At 36.2% G+C, this 13,868-nt stretch overlaps 1 protein-coding gene across 1 annotated transcript in view; it reads left to right on the top strand.

Annotated features, from left to right (window-relative positions):
* The window catches only part of nid1a (nidogen 1a), a 153,931-nt gene that overhangs the window by 97,087 nt on the left and 42,976 nt on the right, over positions 1-13,868 (top strand). Inside the window, exons 9-10 of the mRNA XM_039737865.1 lie at positions 4,876-5,016; positions 8,781-8,909. Coding sequence (XP_039593799.1) covers positions 4,876-5,016; positions 8,781-8,909 — 270 coding nt within the window. The remainder of the gene's footprint in view (positions 1-4,875; positions 5,017-8,780; positions 8,910-13,868) is intronic.

Raw genomic sequence — 13,868 nt, 5'->3', positions numbered from 1 at the left:
CACAAGAAGGAACTATAAAAGATAGTAAGTAGCTTTCCTCTTGACATCAGGGATCATATAAATAGTTTAATTCCTGAGAACCCCAAAATGGGTTACTTCGGCATGCTTTCTAAAATCCACAAACAAGGGAACCCAGGAAGGCCTAAAATCTCAGGAATTGGCTTCCTTACAGAAAATGTTTCGGGTTGGGTGGGGCACATCCTTAAACCCCTCACCTGCAATACAACCAGCTACATCCAGGACACCACTGATTTCTTAAACAAATTGTCTGCTATAGGCCCCTTACCTGACGGAACCTTACTGGCCACAATGGATGTTGAGTCACTTTACACAAACATCCCCCATGATGATGGGATATTGTCATGTGAAACATACCTCAAACAACATGATTCACCCACAGAGTAAGTTATACAAATGATAAAATTCACTCTGACACATAAGTTGTTCTCATTTGGACAAAATGGGGACTGCAATGGGCTGTCTGCTTGCACCTCACTATGCAAACCTCTTTATGGCAAAATTGGAAGATTCTATGTCAACATGTATCTTAAAACCAATGTTGTATCTCCGTTACATAGATGACATCTTCATAATCTGGACTGCCAGAGAGGAGGACCTCATCCATTTTCATAATCAATACAATTCTTTCTACCCCAACATAAAGCTTAATTATTCAAAAACAGAAGTCTGCTTCCTTGGCACCACTGTTCAACTGAAAGACAACACCCTTGTAACATCTGTTTTTCACAAACTGACAGACAGACCTACCTGAGAAGTGACAGCTTCCACCCCAAACATATAAGACTCTCCGTTATTTTCAGCCAAGCAATACGATACAGCTATATTTGCTCAGGCACAATAGACCGGAATTAACAACTGCAGGAGCTTAGACAAGATTTCATCAGGCAAAGTTATACCCCCAAAACAATAGACACTCAAATAAGAAGAGCTACTGCCATACCCAGAGACAACCTTCTGGAATATAAAAACAAAGACAACAAGAAACGCATCCCCCTTGTTGTCACCTATATCCCACATCTTGAAGCACTTTGAAAAATTATGAAAGGACTTCAGCCAATGCTTCCCCTCCTGGCATGCAGATAACCGCCAAACCTGCAGAAACTAATTGTCTGAAGCTCCCTAAGTGAACCAACCGAAAATGGCACAACTCCCTGTCTACAGACAGATATGCCTTAGGAAAATGTGCTCACATTTATAATACAGACCGTGCACCACACTGCCAACTAGAACATCGCATAAAGGGATCATTTTCCTGCAGATCATCTAATGAGGCCTACCTCATTCTCTGTATGAAATGTCCTGACACTGCACTGTGTGTGGGAGAGACTGGACAAACACTCCGCCAGAAAATGAATTCACACAGGTTCCACATCTAGCACAGCAACACAGATGTTCCTGTAGCGGCCCACTTCAACAGCCATGGACACTGTGAGAGGGACTTTAAAGTCACAGTGCTTATGGGCAACTTCAGAACACAGTAAGAGAGAAAAGAATGGGAAGATAAACTTGTGCTAAAATTTAACATATTACAATAGAGTTTGAATAAAGACAAGAGTTTTATGGCCAGGTATGAGGATTGTTTGCATGTCTCAGACTGACACCGACAACCTGTCTAAAGAATCAGAATCATCAGAAACTTCAGAAGACTTTGTTTGACAGTTATCTTATACAAAGATCTTCACTGTACATTGGTCTCCTGTTTTGCTAAATGAATCTCAGCCTGAAGAGGTCTATTAATTTTTTACATTTAAGATGTCTCACTTAAAGGTTTTCCAATGTTGTGTCTGTCCTGGTGTCTATATATATATATATAAACACAGGGAACTCCAGTTTCTATATTACATTTTGCCTGAAGAAGGAGCCTGGGTTGCCTCGAAAGCTTGCATATTGTAATCTTTTTTAGTTAGCCAATAAAAGGTGTCATTTACATGACTTCTCACAAGAAATAAAAAAAACGCAAACTACCTAACAAAACAGTAAATCGCTAGCCAAGAACTCATAATCAATATCAGATATCAGTTTTATTAGCAGTGTTCCTGTCAGCTGTAATTTAATTAATATGAAAAAAAGTTTGAAATGCTACTGTATTTTTATTCTTTAGAAACTGGGCTGAGGACTGTGCTTTTTTTTTTTTACTGGATGCAATCTGACATTCTGCATATATTGCTAAAGTAAGCAATCTTGCCATCTCCTGCACTGATGTACTGTAGGTGAGAGCTTTGCAGTCTCAAGATGTTTCATTGCCTAGATTTTGTCCATGTTTTCAAATTTAACTCATGTTATTGTTTGCAAGAGACTAGCAACTGTCCAGTACAATTTGAACTTTTTGTTGTTTTTTTCCTGAGTACCCCCTGAGGTATAAAGATGTTCTTGGTGTCATTTCTGAGGTTTTTATGCTCAAATTCCTTTACAATTTTCAACATTAGAGCCTCCATTTATAAGGCTACATATGCACTGCTATGTTGCGGGGTTTGTATTGGCCGTTTCCATGACATTGTATCTCAGGATGCATTGGGGTGGCATGGCCACTATTTAAAATTCATCCAGACTGTTCTAATCTATCCATGATTTGGATAGTTTTCTACATTATTTTGTGACTCTATGTGATTATTTTGGTTTCTGATCCTGCTGTGTTTCCTTGACTATGATTTTTGATCTTTCCCCGTGAGTTCTGATAATCTATATTGCCTTTTGATTTTCACCAGCTCTTTGTTTTTTCGACTTTGTTCGTTTTCCTATACTCACTCTTAGTTCAGAAATAAGCTCCGGTTTCCCACTGCCATGAATTGGACTAAGCATGTTTGCGAATATTATGTTATGGTTAGGCTGTGAATAGTATAAAACCCTGAATGACTCATATTTAAAGACTACTAAAAAGTTAAATGTTAGATCAGTAAGGTGTCCCTGTTTTAGTCTCTTTAATTCTGTATTATCTTATTATTCTTGTGAAAATATGTTAAAGCTGAGGTTTTGTTGCCTCGATCTAATTAAATCGAATCATAAACATATCCATGCAATACTGTACAAAAAATGTAACTGTTATTAAGTCTGATTCAGCTTCTGATAATATGTTACGTCATATTTTAAGTATTAAACAAATGGTTTTATAAAATTTATAAAATACACATGATATATTTGTACCTGTAAAATTTATGAAGGAAAGTTTTTAGGGAATCTCAGTATCACTAAAGCAAATATTTTTTTATTATGAGGCACTTCTGATGGCTCACAAAGTTTTATGACATACAATATTTTGTCCAGCTCTGTGTTAAATGTAATTGGGCCAGACAAATAAACTACTTCTGTACACGGGTTACCGTCCTGAAAGAATGGCACAGGATCTTCTATAATACGTTAAGTAAAATGTTGCCAAGTCTAATTTTTAATAAATGACAGAATTTTTTAGTAATGTTCAAAAATCTAGTGCTACTGTTTTTTCCCTACTTGAATGTGTTTTTGTTTACAAGCTATAGATATACAGTATAACGTCATAAACTCCAGGATGTTCCTCATTACTTTGTGTTAGTTTGCTGATCATTAATTTTACATTTATTTGAATTAGAATGAGAAACTAAAGAAATCTTGTGCCTTGACTAAAATCTTTGTAGATGGAAAATGTTATAAACAAAAAGTATCTCAAGTAAAGAGGCTCCATCATGGGTGCTATCCCTGAGGTTTATTGATCCATGTAAAATTTGAGGCTCGTTAGACCAGTTTCATATAGGTTGACTTTCCAGAACATTTCTACATTTATCCGTCATTCCTTGTATCTCAGTTAAAGCTGGTTGCCTACACTTCCTTCCTTCTTCCTTTCTTATATTACAAGGATCAAGTAAATTTCAGATTCATCTGACTTCAGTCGAAACTTAACAGTACTTTAGCAAAATACATGTATTTGGGATATTGTGAGCATTTGAGCAAGAACTTGATATGTAAATTTTGTGGGTTATATGACAGGAGTAATTAGGGAGTTTTTTTTTTGTGGATGTTTTGATATTATCAACTTTTGTTCAAAATTGGCCCCAATTGTTGTACGAAAACAACAAACTAAAAAGTTTTCATGAATATCACAACAGACAACATGGGATAAGTAACAGAAGAAAAACAATCATTTTTGGGTGGGTGGAATATTCTTTTAAGTCCTGATGATCTTTCATGAGATTGTTCTGAAATTTACTGCTTTTGGCCTGCATGCCATTTCTTTATTATAATATTTCTGTTTCTCATAAATTTCATCTCTGTGTTCAGAAATATTGTCTTAGGCAAAGCATCTGTCTATCTAGATGTGCTGAAATACCGTTGTGTATTAACATTGTTGTTTTTTAGTGTTTATCTGAAACCTTTGCTTTGGAAGCACTGCTCTGTCAATGCTAAAATTGAACTTGATCTTTTATCTTTGGCAGACTGTCAAAATTTGACTATTGATACAAAATGGGCTGCACTTGTAACTTTGACTGCCCTTAAACATGAACAGAATCTCAAAATGTATCTAAATATGAACTAAAGCAGTCCAGTTTATAATGGTAATGTACCAACCTACCCATATTTAGTTAGTTATTCAACTCATACTATAGTACATAATTTTTCACGGTAATATATATCTTAGCATTTCCTAATTTGGCAGTTAGTTAGGCAAACATGATTGTCCTGTTGGAACTGTAAAATGTAGAAAATTTTGCTTCTGCCCAAGACTTTGCTTAAGTGCACATTTTAGGACGTGTGGGGATCAAGGGCATACTTTCAGTTGTTCTTCAGTGAAGGATGTTTAGTGGAGATCAGTAGCAGCTATGGAAAATCTATGAACAGTAGGCAGTGCCAGTCGTGTTGAACTCCTGTTGTTTTCATTCTGTACAGGTGATGATGATGATGATCAAAATCCTTGTTACACTGGAACACATAACTGCGACACCAATGCAGCCTGTCGGCCTGGTCTGGTAAAGCAGTTCACCTGTGAATGTGCTGCTGGATTTCGGGGCAACGGATACACTTGCTATGGTATGAAGGCATACAGTGGATTTTAATCTCTTAAATGGCTATAAAATCACATGCTGCTAGTTTATTTCAACTGAAAAGTAATCTTTATTGTATATACTTTATTATATTTTCATAGTAAATATAGTTCCAAAGTCTTTTTGTGTCACAATAATATTTTTATTGAAGTATGTGTTTCTGCAGCTGGATAGTGGGCAGATAAAGAGACTCTTTCAAGAACCACACCTTTTAAAGCAGCTTGCTTGTAAAAATCAGAGCTCAAATAGTTGTTTCTTTTGTGCTTTGTGTTTCCTCTATGGCTGCTTAATTTTAAACTGATATGTACTTTATATATAACTAGCTGCATTACCTAGCTTTTCCTGAAGAATTTCATAAGACAGTGGGACTTAGTTATAGTGCCATCAGTTAATCGGATGTATCTGAAGTACTATATAACAAAGTACTTTAATGTATGCAGCATTTGTAGGTTGTTTTTTTTTTTTTAACCAAAGGCTAATATTATTGGATGGTGGTATAGTTTGGGGTGGGGGTGGGGAATGGGGTGTGTCCCTTTCCAAGGTAAGCAGATGCACATGCAAATATAAACAGTTTTGGAGGGTGGAGTGGTGAGCCCCTTTCAAAGTCTGTAGATGCAAATGTATATTAAAATTGAGTAACTCATGTTAAGTTTAAACTTAACTCTTTCTTTCTACCTTGTCTTGGATTTGGAGACGTCACTTCTGCCTCTGATTTTAGCAAAGATCAGGTAGCAACACTCAATCCCTGCATTTTTGCTTCCAATGACACAGCACCACACTCACAGATATGGTGGCTAGCATCCTTCCTGTAGCTTTACAGTGTTTGTCAAGCATTGAGCTTTGTCAAACTTTCTTTCCATTTTATACCTGAAACGTGATGACGTCTGGTTTTTCCCATCCAGGACACATCTTCAGTCTTACTTCCACTCTGTAGCTTATGTCAATCACTTCTGCTGTGTTTTTTTGTTTGCACCCAGTGCAGTGCAGAGCAAATATTTAGCATAATATTAATAAATATCAACAGAAACAGGATTTAGTGGCCAATAAAAAACGTGTCGGCTTATTTTCTTTTTTTATAACATCATCAAATTTCAATCAAATCTATCAAAGCATTTTTGAGATGGCGTGTTTAGGTTTTCTGTTGTATAAAGGGTTTCACCCTTTTTATGTATTGAAGCGTTCATTCTTATTGGGTATGTACTGCCCAAGAGGTATAATTCTGCCAAATTTCAACTTTTTTAACTAAATGGGAAGTAGTACTTCTGTTGATGAGTGAATGAGTGAATGAGTCGGTCAACTATCAGAAATTTAAATTTAAAGTTTAGGTAGCAAAAACAAAAAAAAAGGAAATTTCAATTTATTACAAATGGGCCTTCTTTAGGGAACAACTAATAGGTTACAAAGGACATATGTTCTGCATCAATTAAAGTAAATTAAGCCTTTCAAGTTGAAGCAAACAATTTGCACAGGTCTTCCAACTTGTGTTGATTACTTGAAAACCCTCTGTCTGTCTTAACACTAGAATTACCAACATCTACGAAAAAACTCGTAAACCCGGCCCATCTTAAATCTGTTCACACCTCTCTGTCAGCGTATTTTCTCTTTTAAATGTGTCAGTAAGCAAAAGCAGCATGCAGCCTGCTATCCCATCCTCCCACTACCGCAGAAAGGGCAAAAAGCTCTCCCAGCTCAAGCCTTGTGTATCAGGGAGTGAGGTAGTACCTAGAGCTGTATAGGCTAAAAAATATATTGTTATTTGGAACACATGCATTTCATGTGTGTTCCGTGTCTACAAAGATCTATGCAAGTGTAGGATGACAGGAAATACAAGAAATGTTGAACACATACCTAAAAGACAAACTTTTTTCATGTTTTAGCACTAACGATGAAATTTTGACATGAAGTGTATAATGTGTGAAGACTGAAATCCGAATGTCAAACAAGCACTTTCACAAAAGGTACAAATATAACAGAACAAGTGCACTTTTATTCAAGACTGTAACTGAAGTAAAAGAAATCAGGTTAGTGTAGTTTGTTGTTGTGACTTCTTTGGTAGTATAGTGGTAAGAACTGCTGACTCTTATTCAAAAGGTCACGAGTTCGAGCCTTCAGAATCTCAAAATAAATGTTTTGAGTAGTGGGCTCCTCTTATTGTTAGTATTATACAATAAAAACATACATTTGATTTGAGCCTGTAACTCAAATAGATCTTTGTAGACACAGAACACACATGAAATGCATGTGTTCCAAATAACAATATATTTTTTAGCCTATACAGCACAAGGTGCTACCTCACTCCTTGATACACAAGGCTTGAGCTGGGAGAGGTGTTTGCCGTTTCTGCGGCAGTGGGAGGATGGGACAGCAGGATGCTTATAGCTTGGGCTTATTGACACATTTACAAGACAAAAGATGCTGACAGAGAGGTGTGAATGTATTTAAGGTGGGCCAGGTTTACGAGTTTTTTTGTAGGCTTTGGTAGTTCTAGTGTAAAAGCAGAGTTGAAACAGACTGTGTTACTACACCTCTGAAGTACTAATTGGACAATATTACACTGTAAAAAGTTCTAAATTCCATTGATAATGGTAAGAAAATAGCAATTAACAAATTAAATGAGACAGAACATCATTACCCTTAAAAATGTAGGCCTTTCATTTAGAGAAATTGCAAAAAAAAAAATCAATGTATCAGTGAGTATAGTGGTGTCCTACACAGTCGAAAGGGAATTGGAAGCTGAAAGAAACTCTGAGAGGAAGAGATCGGGCAGACCCAGTTTCACAACCCAATCAGAAGACAAGTTTGTGAGAGTCACCAGTTTGTGTGATAGGCGCCTCATAACAGAACATCTTCAAGCACAACTTAACAGTGGTTGAAAAAAGCAAGTCTCCCTTTCAATGGTGAAGAGGAGACTTTGTGTTACAGGTATGACAGGGCAAATCACAGTAAGAAAGCCATTCCTTAATGGACAAAATAGAGCATTGAAATACCCGCTGTGGACTACTGAAGACTGGAAGATAGTCTTATGCACCAATGAGTATGCCATTGAGTTCCTCTGTGTGTGACACCAAACTCTCTAACATAGCGGAGCAAGTGTGATAGTCTGAAGTTCTTTTGCTGGAGGCAGATTTGGTGACTTGCACAAAGTGACTGGCGTTCTGAACCAAAAAGATTACGATAGTTTGGCTGTTATATCTGCAAAAGGTGGCTACTTTGATTTTGAATAAAGTTTTCTACATTTAATGATTCTGTGACTTTTTTTTGCCATTGTTTATTTGTTCTATGCTTTGATTTCATGAAGCATTAAGATATTAAACTGTGTGCATTTCTGTAAAAACTGAAAAAAACTGAAGTGTTCTAAAACCTTTGATTGAATGTGTTACCTAGACCCCAGTGAATGTACACAATCTGATTAGCTTAATTGCTTTAATTTCGGCTTGTGAGGTGGGTTTATAAGCTCAAGCTATTGTGGTGTTTCACAAAGGTGTAGAAAGCCTAAAGGTTACATGAAGCTAGCTTTGTTGAAGCTGATCTGAAGTTTGAACCATAACACTATACACGTTGACTGTCATGGACTGAAACACCAATCTGTCACAAAAATCATTAAGCTTAATATTTTTAATTCAATATAAACTGCCAGTAGTGATTTATTGTCTAGACATCCACAGTTCTTTTGATTGTTGTGTTTCAACTGACTATGTGTGTTCAGATTTTTATTCCTTTCAAACTCTTGTTTGTTGTATTGATTTGTAGATGCTGATGAATGCCAGGATAGTCCTAATATATGTGGCAATAATGCTGTCTGCAATAATCTGCCAGGCACCTTCCGCTGTGAATGTCTGTCAGGATATCAGTTTGCTCCAGATGGACACACTTGCATAGGTAAGACCTCTTATTAAGTCTCTGCTGTGCTTGTCAGAAAGAATTAGTTTACTTACTGGATAAACATTGCTGTGTGTTGTTAGAAACTGCACTGGAGAAGATATATAAAAAGGCACATTAAGGTATGTCAAAAGAAAAGAGAAATAGTCCTTCTGGAGTTTAGTTTCACCAGTGTAGTTTCACTGAGCAGTCTCCAGGACTGAAATTAAAGAATCAACTGAAATGCACAATTTATGTCATGAAAACAATACTTTCCTGAGATAGTTTGTTTAAACTGGCTAGTAAGTCAGTCATATGATTAAGTAAACGAACTTGTCAGGCCCTTCTTTTTCTAAATAATAATAAGATGTATTTATTTGTTTAATAAGCATCTGTAAAAAGCCAAATTTATCCCTGGGGACAAATAAAGTTCTGTATGTCTATCAGTGTTGGATTTGAATTCCAGCCCAACCAATGTGTGTGAGTGATTCTCCAGGTACTTTAATTTTCCCTCCTACATACTAAATATGTGTTAGGTGAACTGGAAACTCAAAACTGACCTAATCTGAACGAGTATTGGTGGAAAAAACCACAAAAGTAAGGATGTGCCAGATCTATGCTCCAGCTAAGAGCAATCATATCTGAAAAATGACATTGTACTTACCTGTTTAAAGAAATACTCCACCGAAAAATAATGTTTTCTTTATATACTATGTACCCCATGTAGTTTGTAGTGGTGGGTTGTGTTTTCATGCAGAATGGAGAGAAAATTTTTTTATAGTATAATATGAGCCAATAGTGACCAAAGCTGTACAACAGCAAATAATGGGAAAACATCCATGAAAAAAAAAATTCATATTGCTAGTGTTGCAAAATTCACATGTCAATTATCCAGTTATATGCTCAAAACATGCAAAAAGCATGCTTTTTATGTATAGTAATGTTAAATATATAATTCTGGAATAATCAGTGTATGTCTTGAACAGGAAGCTGAAACTAATTTTTGAACTGAAGAACTGCCTCTCCCCTTCATTCATTGGTCAGAGCCCTGTCTTCAATTCAAAAAGTAATTTTCAATCATCTTCTGCTTTTGTTTGCATGCATCACCAAATGTGACCGCCGGTGAATGCAGCCACACAATGAGCTTTGCCACATGTAAGTTTCTAGATCAGCAGATGTTCATTAGCTGAGTGGTAGAAACAACCACTTGTAGTTTTCCTGATCCTAAGTAAATCTCTCAGCCATGCCATCATAGTAAGTATAACAGGTGAAAGTGGGAGGGGGAGGTGACACTTTTAGCAATCCCCCAGCAAAGACAGCACTTATCTCACATCTTTATGCCATTTTAATACCTTTTCCAGCTTCATGAGGTAGTGTATTAATGATTATCCATGCTTATGCATAAAATCAACATACAAAAACATTTTAGTAAAGCATAAACAGAGAAACTTCATTACTGTACATATATTGAAAAATATACATATAAAGTCCCATAAAAAGTATCGAGTCACCTGACCCATTTTCTAATTCTAGTTAAGTTTTTCCTACATTAAAATGTTGTTAGTTGTTTTTGTTAGTTGTATTTATTTCAAATCACTGAAAATCAGAATTGTAGTTTATGTGTCAAACCTCACAGTTAAAGGATTATTATACAAGGTGAAAATCAGGAGAACAGCTGTGAAGAGTATAACAAAAGAGCATTCCAAAGAAGAGATCAAATAACAAAAATATATAAAATAGGAAAACAGTGCAAAACAATATCCAAGTGTTAAGATGTCCCAGTTGGCAATGTGAGTTCAGTTATATCAGGAAATGGAAGGTCCTGTATGTTGAACCACCCAGATGCTGCCTAGAAAAGGATACCTTGGGAAACATTTTGTGCAAATAGGAGAGAGAGACTTGTGAGTGAATAGGCCAACAATTAATTTGATGGTGCCACAGAATTTGGTAAAAGTCCTTCTGCCAGAGTAAAAGTACACTAGCCAAGCATATCAAGAGCTTTTTATTACATTGCTCTGCTTTCAGGATGGCACAAAATAAGCCATGACTCACAAAGAATCATGTGAAAGCACATCAGGTGTTTGTCAAAAAGCATGAGTGACATAGTCGTGGTGTGGGAAAAGGTTTTATAGTTAGATGAGACCAAGGCAGGGAAAATCGAAAGAGATGTGTGGCACAAATGTAACATTGCCCACACCTCAGACAGCAGAGTGGTGTAACATTATGCTGCTTTTTATTCCTGTGGTCAGACATCTGTATAACATAAAAGGGAGAATTAATAGTGGAAAGTATAAGCAAATACTCTATGTAAACCTATTTCAGTTACCTTAAAAACTGAGGTTTGGACAAAAGTTGATCTTTTAGCAGTACAACAGTCCCAGACACAAGGTCAAAGTGGTGAAAAAGTGAATGTCGTATAATTATCCAGTCAAAACTCTAATCTCAATCCTCCAGAGAATTGATAGTAATATTTGAAAATTGTAGTGCCTCAAAGTCATAAAAATAAAACCTGAACAACTTTTAGCAAATCTGCTGGGAAGAATGTGGTAAAATCACTTCCAACCAGTGTTCAAAGCAAGGACATACTTCCCTAAATAAATTACACCTTTTATTGCTACTAAAGGTGGCTATACAAAGTGTTAAAATGTGAAGATGGATGACCATAATATAAAAAAATGAAGTTCTGTTAACAAAAATATTGCTTTTGCTGTTTTAGTATTTTGAAATAAAAAATGTATATGTACTAAATATTTCAGTGTAGGATTTGTCAGTCAGTAAAATGTGAATACGTTTTCAAGGTTACATGTGTATAGGGTGGTGTTACATTCAAATTCCAACTGTCTCAGTCCAGTTCTACAAACAACATTGAGAACAGTTTAATTTGAATAGCAGGCATTTGAAAACAGGTTCATCATGTGTGACAACATATTTAATCTAAGACCAATCAAGTGCTACGTCAGGTATTAAGAATAGACAAAGCACAAAAAATTAAAACAGCAAGTTCATACAAGAACAATATGAGACATCCTCAGTAGGAATGCTACACTGATGAGACTTCAGCCTTCCGCTTTATTTTTATTCTTTCTCATGTTTTGTTTATGTGTGAATACACAAACTCGTCTTTGTAAAGCGAAGGCTGTAAAATGTGGACAATGTGGGTTAGTGACTTTGCATGGTGAACAGAGAGGTTGGCAGTTCCTTATTTCTCGTCGTGTCCTAGAGCTAGGTACACAGCATGTCCTGTATTGTACCATTTTGACTGAAGGCTGATTGGGAGAAAAACATCCTCTAAATAAATAATGTTTTACTCTGTTAATGTTAAAAGACTCTGTGACCCTGGCTGTATTGACAACCCCGAGATCAGCAACAACTATGCCATATTCTATCTGTGAATATCAATAAACAAAAGAACAAGGTTGGGAACCATAAAACATGTTTTGTTGTTTATGGTTTCATGTTAATTTGTAAGCCACAAATGAACCTCTTCCCTTTTTTTTGCATTGTATTGATTTTATTCAAATCAAGTAACATTCCATACCAGCATGTCAAGTTTAACAAGAGCAAATCAACCAGCACCCATGAGAAAGAGAGCAAGGCCAGCAGAGTAGAATTTTAAAATAGTAAGAATAGGTAAATCGATAAATGAATAAATGAATAAAAATAAATAGAATAAGAGAAAGGGGAGAGAGGCTGCTTCCTAAATTTAAATGCTTATTCTGAAATGTTATTGATTAGGTCCTGCCAGGTTTTTCAAAAGTTTTGTACAGATCCTCTAAGTCAGAATTAGATTTTTTCAAATTTAAAATATTATATAACATCAGTTACCCACTGACTTAAAATGGGTGAGTTGGGATTCTTCCAGTTGAGCAAGAGAAGTCTACATGCTAATTGTGAAGTAAAGGCAATTACAGTTTGTTTTTCCTTCTCCACTTTAAGTCCATCTGGAAGAACACCAAACACAGCTGTTGGGGTATTAGGAGGGATTGTGACACCAAGGCTCTCTGAATGGCATTTGAAGATTTTGGTCCAGAATGATGTTCATTTGGGGCAGGCCCAAAACATGTGACCCAGTGAGGCTGGGACTTGATTGCAATGTTTGCAGGTTGGATCTTACCCTGAAAACATTTTGGACAATTTTAAATGAGATGGATGTGCTTGAATAATTATACGTATGCTTTATACATATGGAGCTCAAGTGAATTCTGTGCATTGCTACCTTCCACTCTTTTTCTGAGATGTTGAGTGAGAGATCCTTTTCCCACTGTTCTCCTGGATGTTTGAAAGGGATGGACTGTAAAATGTTTTTATATGTTACGGAGATGCTGTCCAGGTCCTCAAGACTGATCAATATTTTTTCTGGCATTGAGGTAGGTGGGCGGTGAGGAAAATTGTGCAGGTTTTGTTTAACAAAGTTTCTGATTTGAAGGTAGTGAAAGAAATGTGTTGCTGGAAAGTTAAATTTGGAGTGTAATTGTTTGTAGGATGCAAAGACATCATCCATGTACAGATCTTTAAGTGATCTAATCCCGAATGTTTTCCAAATATTAAAAACTGCGTACGTTTGAGAGGGTGGAAAAAGGTGGTCCTTCTGCAGAGGTGCCACAAATAAAAGCTTCTCTGTCTTGAAATACTTCCTACATTGGTTCCATATTCTGAGTGAATGAAGCACAAATGAGTTGTTAGTATATTGGCACTGATTTGTACTTATTGGGGTGCAAAGCAAGGAATATAAAGAAGTATGCAGGATTGTATTTCTATTGTGGACCAAGCCTGTGTATGTTCATCTGTTTGTGTCAATCTCCAGGTTTTTATATCTTGTATAGTTGCCACCCAATAATAAAACTGAAAGTTAGGTAGGGCCATACCACCTTCTGCCTTAGGTCTTTGTAGGGTCACCCTTTGTATACATAGATATTTTGAATTCCAAATAAATGAGGTTATGGTTGAATTTCTTAAAAAATTATTTATTGATGTATATGG

The sequence above is a fragment of the Polypterus senegalus genome, chromosome 16 (genome assembly GCF_016835505.1).
Source record: "Polypterus senegalus isolate Bchr_013 chromosome 16, ASM1683550v1, whole genome shotgun sequence".
Classification (NCBI taxonomy): Eukaryota; Metazoa; Chordata; class Cladistia; order Polypteriformes; family Polypteridae; genus Polypterus; species Polypterus senegalus.
Note: the sequence above shows the minus strand (reverse complement) of the source record. Positions and strands in the feature narration are given on the sequence as shown.